The following is a 20334-nucleotide window of genomic DNA, read 5'->3' as shown; positions in this document are numbered from 1 at the left end:
TAAAAAAAATGAATTTCCCACATTATACAATAAAAGAATATCCGAAAATGGGCTTGTAAATGGGATATTTTGCACTAGACAGTATTTTTTAGGCCTGATACTTTATTTTTTTCTAGGCTTATAAAAGGTTTTATCAAAAAAGTGATCGCTTGCTGACAAGGCCAAGATGTGTTCTACTTGCAGTATTTAATTAAAGCATCTGTAGTATTTTTAAGCAATCAAATTTTCAAACCATAAACATCTGATTTTGCGTTACTTGGTATTGGATCGCCTTAAACCTACATACATACTGATTTTACAGTTAAATTCTAATACGAACATTCAAATATAAATTTTGCAAGCGCATAAAATTGTCACATGTTTATTAAATTAGTTGACCACACAGTTTGAACTCGTCACAATACATTTATGTTTGTTTACATTTTATGCACTCTTCATTCATGAACTCATGAAGCAACAAAAATTTTCGATCGACACCGGTGGTGACGTATCCGTACTCCCAAGACCAAGCAGGATCACGAAAAATACAGTCACCACGGAAACATGCCCCACCACGCTATAAAGTGTTAACGGTAATACCATAAAAACATACGGTACCAGAACTATCGAACTTCAATTTGGACTTCGGCGTGAAATGAAGTGGAAATTTATCGTCGCCGACGTATCAAGACCAATCTTAGGAGCAGACTTTCTACATCACTTTAACTTAAGCGTCAACCTGAAGAACGCAACATTAACGGACCATTCCACTACAGATTGGAGGAATGAATTCTCAATGACCCTCATCCGGCATCTCGACGTTATCTGCTAATCAGAAATACCGAGACATTTTAAAATAAATACCCTGCATTGACACGACCCGACATGAAGAATCCAGATGTTCGTAAACATAACGTTACACATGTGATTGAAACAAGGGGATCGCCTGTAACAGATCTTTTGGAAGCGGCTAAAAAATAATTTAAATACCTTATGGAGAATGGAATGTGTCGGCCGTCAAAGAGTAGTTGGGCGAGCCCATTGCACATGGTTAAGAAACACAACGAAGAATGGCGCCCTTTTGGGGATTACAGGCGTTGGAACGCGACTACGATCCCAGACAAATACTTTTTTCCACAACTCCGCGATTTTTCGCATAAATTGACAAAAGAAAGAATATTCTCAGCGGTACACTTAATACGAGCCACAATAGAGCCGAGTATGTAAAAAAGCACGATTCTCATTTTCGCTAATTTGACTAATTAAAACAAAATTAAGATTTGTAAGTACGAACTTTAATACTTACAGAGGATGAATGAGAGGATGGATTATGAAATTTAAAAAAAATTAAATTAGTCTAGTATGTGTGCGTAAGTGTTTCGTTAAATTTGACTTCAGTGAAGAGGAGTGGTTGCAATGGTTACATGAATAAGCCTTTTCTCCAGTATGGGTAAGAATGTAATGTTTTTTTATTTTTATTATTTATTTTCATTTCTTTACACATATTATACATATTAATAGATAGTATAAAATAACATAATATATAATACCAAATAGTTTACAAAAGAAATGAAAACCCACTAAGGCACTGACTGCCTGAGTGTGGGTAATATAAAACGATTACTATATTTCAAGTACCTAAAGTATAATATACATTAGTAGAAAAAGTTTTTTTTTTTGTTTATAGTTATTATAAAAAGTAAAGAGAAAACATTATGTACAATAGTTTATAAAGTTTCAGCAAGTGAGTTGTAGAAAGGATAAATAAATTTATAGTAAAAGCGTTTCAATATCTGCGTCAATCAGCCATAATTTTACCTCTTTAATATATTCTATCTTTTTATTTATCATTTGAGTTTGTAGTGGTAGAAGGTTAAATGTACGAGGACCAATGAAACTGCTATGCGTCTGCATTAATTTAGTATTGGTTTGGGGGGTGTAAAATATATTATTTGTTCTTTTGCTCATTCTGTTTTTAAATGTCCCCTTTGAGTACATGAATAGCTGCAGTAGGAACATGAATAAGGTTTTTCTCCAGTATGGGTGCCTAAGTGTACCGTTAAATCTGACTTCCGTGAGCAAGAATAGTTACAATGGAGACATGAATAAGGTTTTTCGCCAGTATGTGTGCGTAAGTGTACCGATAAATGTGACTTCCGTGAGCAAGAGTAGTTACAATGGAGACATGAATAAGGTTTTTCGCCAGTATGTGTGCGTAAGTGCACCGTTAAAACTGACTTCAGTGAGCAGGAGTAGTTACAATGGGCACATGAATATGGTTTTTTGCCAGTATGAGTGAATAAGTGCCTGTTTAAAAGAGATTTTTGTGAGCAGGAGTAGTTACAATGCGAACATGAATAAGGTTTTTCACCAGTATGGGTGCGTAAGTGAAGTGTTAAATATGATTTGCTTGAGAAAGAGTAGTTACAATGGGAACATGAATACGGTTTTTCTCCAGTATGGGTGCGTAAGTGTACCGTTAAATCTGACTTGCGTGAGCAAGAGTAGTTACAATGGAGACATGAATAAGGTTTTTCGCCAGTATGTGTGCGTAAGTGCACCGTTAAAACTGACTTCAGTGAGCAGGAGTAGTTACAATGGGCACATGAATATGGTTTTTCTCCAGTATGAGTGAATAAGTGCATGTTTAAAAGAGATTTTTGTGAGCAGGAGTAGTTACAATGGGAACATGAATAAGGTTTTTCACCAGTATGGGTGCGTAAGTGAAGTGTTAAATATGATTTCCTTGAGAAAGAGTAGTTACAATGGGAACATAAATACGGTTTTTCTCCAGTATGGGTGCGTAAGTGTACCGTTAAATCTGACTTGCGTGAGCAAGAGTAGTTACAATGGAGACATGAATAAGGTTTTTCGCAAGTTTGTGTGCGTAAGTGTACCGATAAATTTGACTTGCGTGAGAAAGAGTGGTTACAATGGTGACATGAATAAGCTTTTTCTCCAGTATGGGTAAGAATGTGATGTTTTAAATGTCCCCTTTGAGTACATGAATAGCTGCAGTAGGAACATGAATAAGGTTTTTCTCCAGTATGGGTGCGTAAGTGTACCGTTAAATCTGACTTCCGTGAGCAGGAGTTGTTACAATGGGCACATGAATATGGTTTTTCTCCAGTATGAGTGAATGAGTGCCTCTTTAAAAAAGATTTTTGTGAGCAGGAGTAGTTACAATGGGAACATGAATAAGGTTTTTCACCAGTATGGGTGCGTAAGTGAACCGTTAACTTCGATTTGCTTACGCAGGATTGGTAACAATGGGGACATGAATAAAGTTTTGCTCCAGAATGGGTTCGTAAGTGCAAAGTTAAATCTGACTTCTGTGAGAACGAGTGGTTACAATGGGGACATGAATAAGGTTTTTCGCCAGTATGGGTGCGTAAGTGCACTGTAAAATGTGATTTGCTTGAGCTGGAGTAGTTACAATGGAGACATAAAAGAGGTTTTACTTCGGCACGTGTCTTCGGGACCACTATCACATCTGGAAAAGATAACAGATAAAGCTCAATACGTCGGTATCTATTATGAAACGATAAGATTATTAAAATTGAATAAGACGAAAAAAAATCCATTTTACCTGCACTCTCGGTAATACTTTCAAATTGCTCTAAGCATTCCTTTTTAATATCTGGCAGGTCTATGTCTATTTCCGTATAAGGGATTCCCCCACCATCTTCTTCACGGGGTCCTGGTTTTTCCAAGGGTACAGTCTCCACATTAATGCTACCTGAAACAGAACATCAACAAAATGTTTGTTGTAATCTTCTGTGTTTATTAAATTAAAATATAACACTTTTTAATAACTGGTTTTATTGACGATGTACGTATTACAAGAAAGATGATAGCAGTGTACAGAGCATAGAGAAAAAAACAAAAGAAATCCAAATGTTGCCAACCACAACATGTTGCCAACTTTTAAACTAACCTTATTATTATAGAAAATAATGTATTACATTGTATGTTTTAACACCCCCGCTCAATGTAACACATTCTTACATTATCTATATCCAAATATCCTATTTAAAGATACAAGTTTTATGCAGTCCCACAAAGCTGTCACACATGACGGCTTGTCTGTAGGTTCTACAAATAATATATATAAACATTTTTAATTTTTAATACATGTATGACACAAAATTATACAATAAATAATATCACAAAATAATATATATCCAAGTACCTACCTATATACAAATTATTTAGGCAGGTACGTTGAGATGTTCAGGAATACATCAATAATAAAGTTCAGAGATACATTGATTCGTCGCTTATTAGCCAACGCTTAGTGTTTTTGGGGCAGGGTCTCTCATTATTCTGAGGTTTAAAAGAATTATTAAATTTATTGAAAATCTCTGGTATTAAATATTTAAGCGTTCGGCTTCCATACTTATTTGTTACTCTTGGAATAATGAGGCCCTTATTTCAGTGAATCTTGTTGTGTGATTATGCACCGGTTGCTTTTTATATTTGCTATCTCCCTCATTATCCATTATAATAATGTACCAAAGAAGACCCTTTATTGGAAGTAGGCCCTCAGAACCATACAGTAGTTTTAGATTACTTCTTTGTCTGTAGATATTCGGTGGTACAATTTTTTTTATTATAGCAATTTGTAAGTTTTGTATATATTTAATATAAATATTGCTTGAGTGCCCTTATATTGAAAATCAGCTTATAATCTAGAGTATATTTTATATATATTAAAATTCTTTTTAAATGAGTCAACAAAACATCACTTGCATTATTTTGGTACCTACTTAATATAGATACAGCTACACAAAGGTCTGGCCTAGTGCCTGAGACCGCATACCCCGCATACCCCAATAATTTTCCTACAAGTATTTTCAATATCCTTGTCAGACTTACATTCTTTGGATTCTAAGATTTTTACATTAAAATTTTGATCAATAGGGGTATACATGGGTTTGCAATTTTCCATGTTAAATCTTTTTAATACATTTTCTAAATAAGATCTTTGACACAATTCAATTACACCATCTTTTAAATTCTGTTTAGTACTGATACCAAGAAAATTTGAAATCTTTCATCTTAAACGCATTGTGTAATTTTAATTTAAGATCACTTAATTCCTGTTCATTATTACTAAACATCAAGAGGTCATCGACGTACAGTAAGACATAAGTTTGGTTTTCTCCATTACATTTAGTAAACAAACAAGGATCATTCTTTGACTTTACATAGCCTGCTTTACTTATTACATGGTTAAATTTTTCATTTCAATATTTAGGGGATTTTTTTAGCCCATACAATGATTTATTTAGTTTTACAATATTATCACAACCATTATATGCCCCTTCCGGTAATTTAATAAACACAGTTTCCTTTATATCCCCATATAAAAAAGCCCCAGTGACATCCATCTGATGTATTGATAGTTTTAATTTTGTAGCAACTGAAACAAATAATCTAAATGTTGACAATTTGGCAACGGGTGAGTAAATTTCATATAAATCTTTTGTATCATTCTGTTCAAAACCTCTGGCAACCAATCTTGCTTTATATTGAATAATATTATCAACTTTCTTTATTTTGAATACCCACTTACTACTAATAATGTTTTGTTTTTCAGGTACAGCGCAAACTGTCCAAGTATTATTTTCTTTGAGAGTATCCAGTTCTTGTTTTACAGCTTCTTCCCACTGACAGGCATCACTCCTCTGCATAGCTTCCTTATAGGTGCCTGGTTCTGTCTCTGCAGTGTACACATTTTGGCAAGTATAGAATTGTGACGTTTGGTTTGACGAGGAGAAGCTGGCTGTAATGTACTATCACTATCGCGTTCACTATCTTCATCACTTGTTTCTTCAGGTTCATATAAGCTGTGCTGCTCATCATCTGACATCTGATTTGTAATGTTTGGATCACTCACAACATCTTCTACTAACTCTTGCTGGTTATTGTCGGTTTCATCGTTGTATTCTTCTGTTACAGACTCTAGGTTTAAGCTATTACATTTCCCAATAACAGGTTCCAGAAAAATGACATCTCTCTTTATTAGAACATCATTTTTATCAGGATAAAAAATTCTATACCCTTTCACATTTTCTCCGTACCCTACTATGATTCCATTTCCTTCGTTTTTCTTTTGGAATATGAACAGCTACGGGCGTACCAAAGATATGTAAGTTACTGAGATCAAAATGTTTGTCTGTCCATAATTCATAGGGTGTTTTTCCTGGTTCATTACTTGAGACTTTAATATTATTGTTCTCTAACACGTCTTTCACCTGCTGTATATTCTGGTGTACAAGTTTCTCATGCCACTCACTCAAACTTGATTTAACTGTGGTTACATTTGCAAAGCAGTTTTTATATTTATAACGAACATCCATAATATACATATTTCCAACACGATTTGCTACCGCACATACTTTATTATTCTTAAAAAACTTGCAAATGTTTTGATCTGTCAACATGACATAACCTTTGTCAGCCGCACAATTTACAGAAAACAAGTTTATTTTTAAGTCTGGCACACACAGTACATTATATATGGTGGTCTCGACCCACCGGTGTCCATTGAATACTTCTAGTTCCACTTGTCCGCAACCAATAACATTTATTTGAGTACCATCACCTATTATCACAGACTTTTGTGACACTTCTGGTGACAATGTCGAAAATAGATTTTTGTCTTGACACATGTGTTCACTTGCACCTGTGTCCACCAACCACTTTGACTGTTGATACAGTTCTTTAGGTATTTGTTGTACTACAAACGCATTTTTCTCCTTTCCTTTCTTATGCCAGCACTCACTCTTGATGTGCCCAACTTTATTGCAATAAAAACACTTTTTTTCACTTTTGTTTGGAAAGTTACGATGGTTATTATTCACATGACTCATACACTCAGATTGATAATGTCCCATCTTATTACATTTGAAACACTTTATATTTCGTTTATTTGGAGCAGTTTTCTTTGCCATAAACGCAGATGACGGCGATGCGAGTTCAGCCTTTTCCCTTACTCTCTCCCCTTCCACTAACAAACGAGCGACAAGGTTATCATAGGTTTGTTTGTTATCTGGCGCAGACTCCCATGCTGATATGAAGTGTTTGTAGATATCTGGCAATGACATCAATACCTTCGTAATTATGAATTTTTCCGAAATTTCTTCATCCATTTGTTTGAGTTGATTTTGTAACTCCTGTATTTTTGACAGGAAGACTGACATCTCCATTCCTTCTTCATATTTATATTGGAAGAATCTTTGCTGGATTATGTGAATACTTGTTTCACTTTTTTGTTCAAAATGCTCGTTTACTTTCGCCACATCTCTGCAGCAGTAGTGCAAGATAATATATTATGTAACATCACTTCCTCGGTCATCCTGGTCACTAACATTGTTTGAGCTTTAGCATCTTGTGTCTCCCATGCTTTCTGTTCCTCGGAGCCTTGCCCTTTTACAACTTTGCCTTCAACGACATTAATTAAATTTTGACCCCGTTACAACACCATTGTTTGAAACTTCCAAACATTCCAGTTTTTTTTATTTCTTCCAGTTTGATAACTGTATTATTTCCGTCCATCGTATCTTTCAATTCCTTTCTTACTAGTATTTCCTTCCTTGCAGCCGAATGTAGCAAGTATTTTTCTCCTTCCCGGCAACTTAACCTCCAACGCCAACACGCGTGTGGTGTGAGGTTTATTTTCGTTTCTCCGGTAATTGTTTTCAACTAGTCACTTCACTGTACTTTATTTTTGATAGGTATGTGGCCTGTGGTGATCTGGGCCCATAACCTGTTGTAATCTTCTGTGTTTATTAAATTAAAATATAACACTTTTTAATAACTGGTTTTATTGACGATGTACGTATTACAAGAAAGATGACAGCAGTGTACAGAGCACAGAGAAAAAACAAAAGAAATCCAAATGTTGCCAACCACAACATGTTGCCAACTTTTAAACTAACATTATTATTATAGAAAATAATGTATTACATTGTATCTTTTAACAATGTTAATATTTATTCATTTTCGGGAAATCGACAGTTTACAATTAATCAGTTTGTACATAAGTATTAAATAGTAAAATAAAAACAATTATGGATTTCCTACTTGTGACTTTACATCTACTGAGACAACATAATATGGAAAAAGTAAATTAAATTTGTGAGAAAGGAATATGAATTAAAAAATGTATACAAAACAAAAGATTATATAAAACGAAAAATTTACAAAACAATACATTTATAGCCATGGAAGCTCAGTTTCGCTGAGAAGTTCGGCCAGGAGTTTCTGGGTCGCGGGATCACAACCCGAAGCAGCGTGTTGACATGCTGAGGTCAGGATTTCGAAAGAGGACGAGGCCGGCGAGCGAGGGCTGACGGCGTGGACGATTAGTTCTGTTTCTTACCGCGCGGAACGCTGATGGCGAGAATTTAGTGACCGGCAGGTGCTGCTACTTGCGGCGATCTAAGAGCAAAGAGCTAGCATGTAGCGTATTCAACTATTATTATTATTTAATACGATATAAACCGCTATGTTACAAATGTTTTACCGCTTCTTTTACCAGCTCTTGAAACTTATTAATAGGGTGTTTCTGATTATTTTCAAAATTATCCCCTTGTAAAAAGCCCATTGTCGTATTTATGTAGTCACTTTTATCCATAATTATAACACTGTCATATAAAACTCAAACATATAACCAAACTTAATTGTTAATCGTTAATTGTTAATTCAATCTATGGTTAACTGTAGTGTTACGATCAGAAATTTCCGCGAACCTTATAATCTAACCGCAAAATAAATAATAGTGATTAAAAAACACAAAGAAAACATTTCAATTAAAGTATAAACGCACTACGCTTTAAATATCTAAAATAAATAGTGGATAATACCAAAGAAAAGTAATATCTGTGCATAAAAAGAGTTACTGAAAACAACATAACCTCAAACGCCAAGACTTCGTGTCATTGTCTATGCAAAAGTGCCAACAATAAATACTAAGTAGTTATTGCCAGTACTAATTTTTCAAACGTACATTTGTGAGGGGTATTTCCAAACAAATAATTTAGTGATGTCAAACACTCGTAGCAAAAACCAAATAATCGCTGATGAAAAACCAGACATGGACAAAATTATCGAGTACATTGATAAAAAATTTGAAAAGGGATTTATTCATCAAAATTGAATCTCAGGCAAAAGAGACTACAAAAACCATGGAATTCAGAAAAAAATAATATGATCAAAAGACTTGAAATTAGACTGGCTGACATTGAAACTACTTCAAGGTGTAATAATTTAGAAATAGCTGGAATTCCTCAACAGAACAGAGAACAACCTATTGAAATTGTGAGGAAAGTTGCTGCCGCAGCTGGAATCAATCTAAAACAAACTGATATAACTGACGTCAACAGAGTCCCAGACAGACGAAATGGGGCTCCACCTAAGCTTCTTGTTACCTTTTGCGAAAAAAGACAAAGAGATTCCCTCCTTGAAAAGAAGAAAGAGATAAATTATGAAGAAATCAAGGATCTGACTACATCTCCAATCTTCATTGGGGAAGATTTAAGCCCGTACCACAAAGAAATTCTTTGGAAATCTAAACAAATAGCCAAAGAAAAAAATTACCACTTTGTATGGTATAAACAAGGAAAAGTTATGCTGGGGAAACAGCAACATGAAAAAATTATCTACATTAAGCACTTAGATGATATAGTGAAAATAATTTAATATAAAATAAATATTAAAAAAAAAGTTACCATCCACTTAATAATTTAGTTTGCTAAAATGAATACCACAATAATTACTTCTGAACCAAAGATTTTAACAACTTTAAATAATTACTTCAAAATTCTACACACAAATATAAGAAGCATAAATAAAAATTTCGATGAATTGCAAATTCTATTAAAATCTATCGGACTTCGCTTTGACATCATAATTCTCACTGAATGTTGGATTAATGAGAAATCTTCACCCATGGAGATTGCTGGATATACTACCTACTCAACCTTAATTAGTAATAAACAAAATGATGGCGTAATTGTCTACGTAAAAAATGAAATAAAAGCTGAAGTGAAAGGAACCACAATAATAAACGCCAATTGTCTAAAAATTAAAATTGGAAATGAATCAACTATACTAGCAATCTATCGATCACCTTCATCTTACAATTTGGATCCTTTTATTAATTCCTTGGATGAGGTACTCTCTCTACAAAAAAAAAACTATAAATGTTTTTCTTATTGGAGATCTAAATATAATTATTCTCGATAACGGTCACCCCCAAAAAAATGAACATCTGCAGACATTAGCCTCTCATGGTCTTAAAAGTCTTATAAATGAACCCACTCGAAAAGTTGAAAATTCCAAAACCTGCATTGACCATATAATGAGTAAAACTAAAAAACATACGCAATCTGTCATATACGAATCAACAATAACTGATCATTTTACAACAATCCTAGCAATAAACCAAAACAAAGCAAGGAAAATTCAAAATAGACCGTCGATAATAGAAAAAACAGAAACAAACTGGAATGCCGTTAAGCATAATTTGCAAAGTACTGAATGGGAAAAAATTCAAAATATTGACAACACAAATGATGCGTGGAATAGCTTCATTGATATAATCCAACATAACATAGTGTCCAATACCAAAAAAACTACGAAGAAAATTTCATACAAGAATATACACATAAAGCCTTGGATCTCACAGAATATTATAAACTGCATACGAAAAAGAGACGAATTACATAAAAAAACTCAAACAAAATCCTTATGATATACAAAAGCTACGATACTATAAAAGATATAGAAACATCTGCAAAAACATCATAAACACCACAAAAGAATCCTTTTATAAAAATAAAATAGAAGCGTGTATTATAATAATCCATAATCCCAGAAAAATGTGGCAAATCATAAATTAACTCACGAATTCTAAATCCACCAGTAATACATCAAAAATCGATAAACTGAACATAAACAAGGTTCCCACTCTGTATGCCGAAAACCCTGACAAAATTCTTGATCATGTTAATGATTTTTTTACAAATATTGGATCAAAATTAGCCAAACAAATTACATTACGTTTTAAAAATGATGCAGACAAACCAAATGAAGCACGAAATCTGGAAAGAGAACTTAATTTCAAACAAATAACCGCTGACGAAACCAAAAACATAAATACTTCCCTAAAACCAAATGTGTCATCAGGGGATGATGTAATCTCAACCAATGCAATAAAACATCTCAGTGAAGAAATTACCTTCCCGCTGACACACCTTATCAATCTATCTATAGCTAAAAGCGTATTTCCCACATCCCTTAAAGAAGCTACTGTTATACCTATTTATAAACAAGGATGTAAAAATGATATCAATAACTATCGACCAATAAGCCTTCTCAGTACCTTTTCTAAAATATTGGAAAAAGTACTAAAAAAACAACTTATGATGTACCTAGAAGATAATAACCTAATATCGAAATCTCAGTACGGTTTTAGAAAAAACTTGAGTACTGCCGACGCCATAGACGATATCATAAATACGATCACGAAAAGCTTAGACCAGGGAAATAAATCTTTGGCAATTTTTATAGACCTGCAAAAGGCCTTTGACACGATAGACCATAAAATCCTTTTCAAGAAACTTAAAACAATTGGGATGTCAAACACAACTCTAAATCTACTGATAAGTTACATGTCAGAACGTTCACAGTGTGTTAAAATTGATAAGTGTAAAAGTAAACCTCTCCCAATCAATTACGGTGTACCGCAAGGAAGTGTCCTAGGACCTTTATTATTTCTGATATATATAAATGATATCTGCAACTTACACACCAACAGAAAAATCATTAGTTTTGCCGACGACACTGTCATTTTATTTAATGAAAGTGATTGGATAACCACCTACAAAGAAGCTGAAAACGGGCTTATCCTTCTGCAAAAATGGCTTATGCAAAACTCACTCACACTTAATGTTAACAAAACAAAATATTTAACGTTTTCTAAAACGGCTAGAGGACAACCAGCTGAGGATTATACTCTCAAATTACATGATTGTCAAGGAAAAAACGAAATTCAATCATGCCACTGCCCCACCATAACACACTCTAGAAGTATAAAATATCTCGGCATTGAAATTGATAAAAATCTTCGATGGGACTCCCACATAAATAGTATTACAAAAAAACTCACAAAGCTTATATACTACTTTAGAAATATACGCAATATACTAAGTATAAATGATTTATATAAGGTATACTATGCTCTCTGTCAATCACGCATAGAATATGGGATTATTGGATGGGGATCTGCCTCAAACATCCACATGAAGCAGCTTATTAAAACTCAAAAAGCAATAGTAAAAATAATCCTTAAAGTACCCATAAGAACTCCATCAAAAGACATTTAAAAAAAATTTAAAGTGTTCAGTATAATAAAACTATACTAGAAAAAATGCTCTAATCAAATTTACAGAAAAATATGAGTACCCTGCTGACCAACACAACTATATTATAAGGAAGAAATCCTCAAAACTATTGAACATCCCAAAATTAAATACGTCTTTTGGCCAGAAAAATCATCATTTCCATGCTACAAAACTATATAATGCCCTCCCAATTGAACTCAAAAACACAACGGAGACACAAAAATTTAAAAACGACATCAAATTATGGCTAAGTAAACATGAAGATGAGGAAATCAATAAAATTATGAACTGAACAAATGTGAAGACAATTTTTTTTGTAGAAATTAACAAGGAAATCACGATCTCCACCTATACAAAAACCTACAGTCCGCCTCGGAACAGAAATACCTAGTGAAGAGGACTGCGAATAATATACTTAACTTTGTAATTATAATTGTCGTTAATAATAAAAAAAAGGTAAATCAAAGAAACATATAAAAATGACATCACAAAGTGATAAACAGTCAAGAGAACTTTTCTTCGAAAAATGAATAAGGTTTTCATGCTAAATGGGTACGTATATGATGTTTTAATTATTCTTTCTGAAAACATCTATATTAAAATCGGAACATGAATGATTTTTTTTCATGAGCGGGTCAAAATCTGACTCCTCGTGAACATGAATAACTGCAGTCAGAAAATGGATAAGATTAATTTCCAGTATGATTGTACGCTATATACGTACACACACACAATGATAAGTGGGACTTTAATGAGCAGGAGAGGTTACAGTTGGAACATGAATAAGGTTTTTATGTCAAGTATGGGTAAGAACTTGACTATATAAATTTACAATGAGAACATGGATATAGTTTTTCTCCAGTATGATTAAAAACGTGCCTTTATAGTTTACGCCTACTTTTTAACCCTTTTGAGAACATTAATATTTGCAGTAGGATCATGAATAAGGTGTAAATCCCGTAAGTGCACTGTTAACGCTGACTTGAATGAGCAGGTTTAATTATAATGGGAACTCACGAATAAGGTTTTTTCCAAATGGAATTTACAAATTTCCCATTACAGAACCTGAATAGCTGCAGTAGGAACATTAAGGTATAAGTCCAGTATGGGTGAGTAAGTGCACTTTTAAATGTGATTTCCCTTTGCAGGAGAAGTAACAATGGGGACACTTATGTCGTTATACTACAGTATGGGTAAGAATGTGAAGTTTCAAATTCCCCTGATAAAAACATGAAAAGCTGCAGTAGAAACATGAATAAGGTTTAATTTCAGAATCGGTACGTAAGTGAACTGTTGATGCTGACATGTGTTAGCGGCAGTAGTCACAATAAGAACATGAATAAGGTTTTTCTCCAGTATGGGTGCGTAAGTGCACCGTCAAATGTGACTTGCGTGAGTACGAGTAGATACAATGGGAACATGAATAAGATTTTTCTCCAGTATGGTTACGAATGGGCACTGTTTAATTTGATTTGCGTGAGAATGAGTAGTTACAATGGAAACATAGATACGGTTTTTCTCCAGTATGGGTGCGTAAGTGGGCTGTTTAATGTGATTTGCGTGAGCATGAGTAGTGACAGTGTGTACATGAATAATGATTTTCTTCTAGATGCGTCTTCAGGTCCGTAATCATGTCTTAAAAAGATGGCAGATTACGCTCAATATGTACGTATCTATAATAACTAGATAATTATTTAAACGAATTCAGAAAAACGAAATTCGTTTTTACCTTTTTCAGTTGCATTTTATTGCTACAAGAGTGCGGTCGTACCCAGTATTCGTTTAGTGTATCGTATCGAGTATTGTACTACATTCTTACCTCGCAAAGTACCTCGCCCGGACGGGCGAGCGTATTAAGAAAGAACATGGATGACATTATCGAAGATATAAAGAGCGATATCGCAAAGATCACATCTGTTAAAGATTCAAGAATAAAACTGAGTTTGGAAAACAACCTAAAGAAACTAGAAGAACAAATTATAATAGAAAATTGTATTCTACAAAAAAAAATTATAAGTCTACAAGAGCAAATTATAACAAACAATGAGCACTATAATGAGAAATTAGAGAGTTTCGTGGTAAAAAATATAAAAACATATGCGCAAGCCACAACAACAATTAGCAAAATCGAGAAACAAATTCTACAAAAGCACGCCATCATTATATCAACGACTAAAAACTTCAAGGCTGAAGAAATGAGAAAAAGAATCTAAAAAAACATAGATGTAACCAAAATGAAAGTTGGTGTAACTGAATTTAAAAAAATTGGTGATCAAAAAATCACTATCTCATGTGCAAAAAAAGAAGACGTACAAAAATTGGCTACAAAAATAAATGAAACATTCGGCGAAGACATAAACGCTGAAGAAACAAAAAAGAGAAAACCAATAATGATCATAAAAAGATTACAATCAAATTTGTCAGAGGAGGAAATAGTCTTAGGCATAACTCAGCAAAATGAGGGGCTACAAAATTGCCGAAAGGATGATTTCAAACTCATAAAAGAAATCAAACTCAAAAAATTTGACCAACAAAAGACGTCCCAACAAGACGTGTCAAACTACTTACTACAAACGTCAGGAGCCATCAGAAAAATACTAGTTAACATTGGAAAAATCAATATAAAATACCAAAGAGTCCCAATTGAAGATCTTAACCCCCTTACGCAGTGTTATCATTGCCTGAAGTATGGACACACAGCATTAAGATGCCTGAACAGAACGCAACCTCCTACCTGCCCCCATTGTGCAAAAGATCACACCCTAGCAAAATGCACAGAAAGAAACAATAAACCAATCTGTTACAACTGTTCCTGCAATAATAGAAAATTCAAAGCAAACATATCGGACGACCACAGTGCTGATAGCATCAACTGCACATACAGACAAAAAATGCTTCAAATCGCCAAAGAGAGAATAGAATATGAATAAAATTGTACACCTACTTATTAGCGATAAAAAAACACAAAGGCTCTCAAGAAGTCCGTTCTCCATAAAATCTAACTCCAACAGTGAAACGAACAAAGGTGATTCACGGCTTCTAATGAATTTCAATATTATTATTTCTTCGATATGGATGACTTTGTGGTAAATGCTATAGATAAAACCATATCAATAGACGAAAGAATATATACATCAGTGAACGAAACAAACAACATATTAGCGATAAATTCCGAAGTTAGCCTAACCATATTTCATATGAATGTCAGGAGCATAGAATTGCATTTAGACGAACTCCTGGTAACAATAAAATCACTTAACAGACTAGACTGCATAATATTAACAGAGACGCATTCATCAAGTGATATAAATTATAATATTCCGGGTTATACATACTATGCAACAAATACCCAAATTAATAAAAACAGCGGAATCGCAATATTTATTTCAAATAAATATGTTGTGACTTTTTACAGAGAAATCCACATGCACAATGTAAACATTTTAAATATGGAAATCAGTTTCCAAAAGTACACCTATAGCATATTCGCCATATATAGAACCCATGCCTCAATATTACCAACCTATGTAGATGAACTAAAACACATTCTTCTTGCGAACAGAAATAAGAAAACTATCATTGTCGGAGACATTAACCTCAATATCGCAAATGATTACTCATCCTACGACAAAGATAATTATCTGAATATGATGGCAGAATTAAATTATATTTCTTGTATTAATTCATTTACGAGAATTATCCCAGGTCAACGACCTTCGTGCATAGATCATGTGTTCACAAATATTCAAGATATAAAAAACATAGTATCTGCAGTCATACAAACGACAATCACAGATCATTTCGGGTGCATTTTTACGTACAATCACGATAAAAAATGTTTACCAATACAAACTCTAACTCCGGAGAAGGACAACGGCCGACGCAAAACGCTCAACATAAATGCCCTAATACATAATCTAGATAAAGAAAAATGGCACGACATCTTCAATTGTAATGACACGAATAAATGCTTCGAACTATTTGAAAAAAAACTATCAATGCACGTAAGTACTGCACAATTCATTGATTCCAGAAAACAATCTTCAAAATTTAAACCGGTTAAGCCATGGATAACTTTTGGATTAATTGTATCAATCAGACACAAAGAAGCACTATACAAAAAATTTATCCGACAACCTACAAATGAAACACTAAAGAATCACCTAAAAGCATACAAAAACAAACTCACTTATTTAATAAAAAACACAAAAGAAAACTATTTTCGGCAAAAATTGGAAGCAACGGAGAACGATGCAAAAAAAGTCTGGCATGTTGTAAATGAAATTATAGACAAGAAAAAACATAAAAAAAATGAAATACATAGCATCACAAATAACAATATCAAAATACGATGCAAAGAAAATCCTTTAGATACCGCTAACATATTCAACAACTTCTTTGCAAACGTAGGCAAAAACCTTGCAAATCAAATTCAAAAAGTACCGTCCAATGACGTACAGAACCTTAACATTAAAATCTCAAACAAAATTGACATGTTTCACCCTACTTCAGCACAGGAAATCGAGCAAATCATTTCAAGCATGAAGGGAAGATCAGCACCAGGTTTCGATGGAATTACTGTCGAAACACTAAAAATTATCAAAAAACATATATCAAAACCCTTAACACATTTAATCAACATAAGTCTCCAAAGCGGAATATTCCCAACTGTATATAAACAAACCATCATCACTCCAATTCATAAATCTGGCAACCCTGAAGAAGTGTCAAATTATCGTCCAATATCGCTGATCTCAAACATTGCAAAAATCTTCGAGAAAATTATCAAAAAAAGGTTGACTGAATTTATTGACAAAAATGACGTAATTCACGGCAACCAATATGGATTTATGAAAAATAGAAGTACCCAAGATGCAATTGCCAAATTATCGAACATAATCCAGGACACATTAGACAAATCTTTGAAATGTCTCGGAATCTTCATAGATCTTAAAAAAGCTTTCGATAGTATTTCTCATGATAAACTTATTGAAAAATTGAATTGTGTTGGGATAAACGATAAAGCTTTAAAATGGATAAAAAGCTATTTATTTGAACGATGCCAAGTAGTCAAGATAAACAACTCACTTAGTCTACCACTAACAAGTAATTTCGGGATACCGCAAGGCACAGTCCTAGGCCCCCTACTATTTATAATTTATGTCAACGATATTTTCAAACTACCACTTAACGCAAACATAATATCCTATGCCGACGACACAGCTATCATAGTGAATGGGATCGACTGGAATATAGTTAACGAACAAGCAAATAATTGCATGAACACATTGAAACAATGGTTTGATACAAATCTTCTCTCATTAAACACTAACAAGACATACTATATACATTTCTCAATTAACAAACTACAAACACTCCCTAACACTCAAATAATTATTCACAATAACAAATGTAATAAAAACATCTGTATCCAAGGCTGTTCAATATTGAACTCAGTATCAGAAATTAAATATCTCGGAGTGATAATAGAACAACATATGAAGTGGAAAAGACATATATGTGAATTGGTCAAGCGTATCAGAAAGTGTGTATACATATTCATAAGATTAAGAAATATTTTAAAAAGAAATAACCTAAAAAGAGTATATTACGCACTAATCCAGTCGTTAATTCAATACGGAATTATTGGATGGGGGGGGTCATACAATAAGATTCTGACACCGATCAAAGTGGTCCAGAAGCTAATCCTCAAAGTAATCCTCAAGAAACCCTCCACGTATCCAACAGAAACGCTATTTACAGATTTCGGGGTGCCCCGAGTAGAAGATATATTCAAGAAAAATGCAATTATTCAAATTTATAAAGATAATATAATCAAAAAATTTGAAACCCAGTTATCTAAAAGATATCAATACAATATCAAAATTCCAAAATGTAAAACCAAACAAATGCAAAATAACTATAAATATTTAGGAATAAAGTATTTCAACAACCTTCCGATTGAAATAAAGAAATTAAAGGATATTAACATACTTAAACTAAAACTAAAGTTACTCTTTCAGAAATAATCAATTAAATAATTGCCTGTTTTTCCCTTCATTGATATTTATTATCAGTCTATACTCATCCACTGTATTTAGATTTTGTCTATTTGTATATTGTTCCTATCATTTATATACTTACTTATAGCATAATGATATTTTATTTTTCTTATAATTAGTGTAACTCTCTCACCAAGCACAAGAACCAGTTTCTTCATTGGTGAGATTGCGAACATAAATATATTTTGTAATGTAAATATATACTTTATGTACTCACATTATATCCTGTACCCACTTTATATATATATTAAATAATTAAAAAAAAAAAAAAAAAAAAAAAAAAACCTGCAGTCTCGAGAATACTTCCAGACTTCTCTAAGCATTCCTTTTTTATATCTGGCAGGTCTATATTTATTTCCGCGTAAGTGATTGCTCCTCCATCTTTTTCTCGGGGTTCTGATTTTGCTTTGATGGGTATAGTCTCCAGATTAATGCTACCTGGAATAAAAAAATAATAACAAATTTATAGGCTACTTACAGTTGATAAGCGGATACAAAATTCCATTGTATGGAAATCCGTAATCCGATAGGTTTATTATATCGAAATAGATCTGAGATACAGTAGAGAAATTATTTTTTCCATAAAGAAATAGATGTCAAACATGCAGTTAGAAGATAAAAAATAACTATAATTGCCGTTGCGATTAGAGATAATAATTGTTATTTTCTAATGGCCTACAATTTTCTTGTTATCAACAGTGAGATATTTCCACTAAAATACCAAGAGCAATGTATTGTGTGCAATGAGTTTTCCAGACGTACACGCAGCTTGACGATGCCTGAAGAATCCTAGTAAGGTTATGCATGGAGATACGCGGGAATGTCCGTAAAAACAAAGTAATCTACAGAATTTCAAATATCCCTGATTTACGTCGTCAGTAAATATTACAAATATAATTGATTGTATTAAACTAGCTTAGCAAAGTAATTTTATAATGTTGACGTAGTTTGTTGCACAGAGATTAAAAATTTCGTGGTAAATATATTAACTTGTTGTGAGTATTCTGAATTGTGTGACTTTACAGCGGTTGTAGATAAGAGATTTCTAACTCTTCCCGGGGCGCAAAATTTTGGGTTTAGAATTGAGAAAATGTTTATTTACTTATAACATGCATTAACTTATAATCCAAAAGAATTTAAGGAGGTAGATGATTTTGTGTTACAGCTTATAGCTTCAGGAATTAGAAACTGTTTGTTGGCATAATAAGGTAAACGTTTTCTTAGATTGCCACTTGGAAAAATGTACAAGTACCGCGCTGTATTATAAGCGATAAAAGGGAGAGTCAAACACAAGTAGGGGTTGTGACTGCGCCCATCTGAAACACAAACAGATGAATAATCTCACTTACTGGTTTGCTGAACACTTTCGCCATATGGCAAACATTCCTTTTTCACATAAGGAAGGTGGATTTCTATATCAGTAAAGGCCTGTCTTTCACCTGAGCCTTCTTCCTGCGACCATGGTTCAGTTGTGACGGTAACATTATCTGGGATGGGAAGATCCATGGCTCTACTGTGATCGGGTCCTTTTATGTGATAGTAATTAGTCTCAGCTGAAAATAAGTAACGTCTGTATCAAAACTTATGTACATCATAAAATAATTTGTTGTTGAAAAAATCAGTATGATTCTTAAGCAATTCACATTTCATTAGAGTTTACTAAAAGCTAATCGAGCCACAAAATAAGTTTGCTGTTTTTGAAAATGTATATGACGTTCACTCGGGGTAATTAGATGAACTTACTAGTCACTTGGTTTTAATGTGTGACAGCGGCCGTAAATCAACAATGAACAAACTCATTTAATCTCATCTGTCACGTGTTTACACGGTAAGTCTTGGGTAGCTAAGTATGTTATAACGCTGTCAAAACTAATCAGTCA

General features: G+C 33.4%; 1 protein-coding gene across 1 annotated transcript; it reads right to left on the bottom strand.

The window, feature by feature from the left end:
- Positions 1-1943: 1943 nt before the first annotated feature.
- LOC149415114 (uncharacterized) lies at positions 1944-19827 on the bottom strand. The gene is made up of 3 exons (XM_089643006.1): positions 19800-19827; positions 18740-18892; positions 1944-3472 (listed from the first exon to the last, which is right to left on the bottom strand). The coding sequence occupies exons 1-3, from the start codon at positions 19825-19827 to the stop codon at positions 1944-1946; spliced, it is 1710 nt and encodes a 569-aa protein (XP_089499132.1).
- Between the last annotated feature and the right edge of the window lie 507 nt (positions 19828-20334).

Source organism: Hesperophylax consimilis, chromosome 19 (assembly GCF_061612785.1).
Source record: "Hesperophylax consimilis isolate HC1 chromosome 19, BYU_Hcon_1.0, whole genome shotgun sequence".
In the NCBI taxonomy this organism is placed as follows: Eukaryota; Metazoa; Arthropoda; class Insecta; order Trichoptera; family Limnephilidae; genus Hesperophylax; species Hesperophylax consimilis.
Note: the sequence above shows the minus strand (reverse complement) of the source record. Positions and strands in the feature narration are given on the sequence as shown.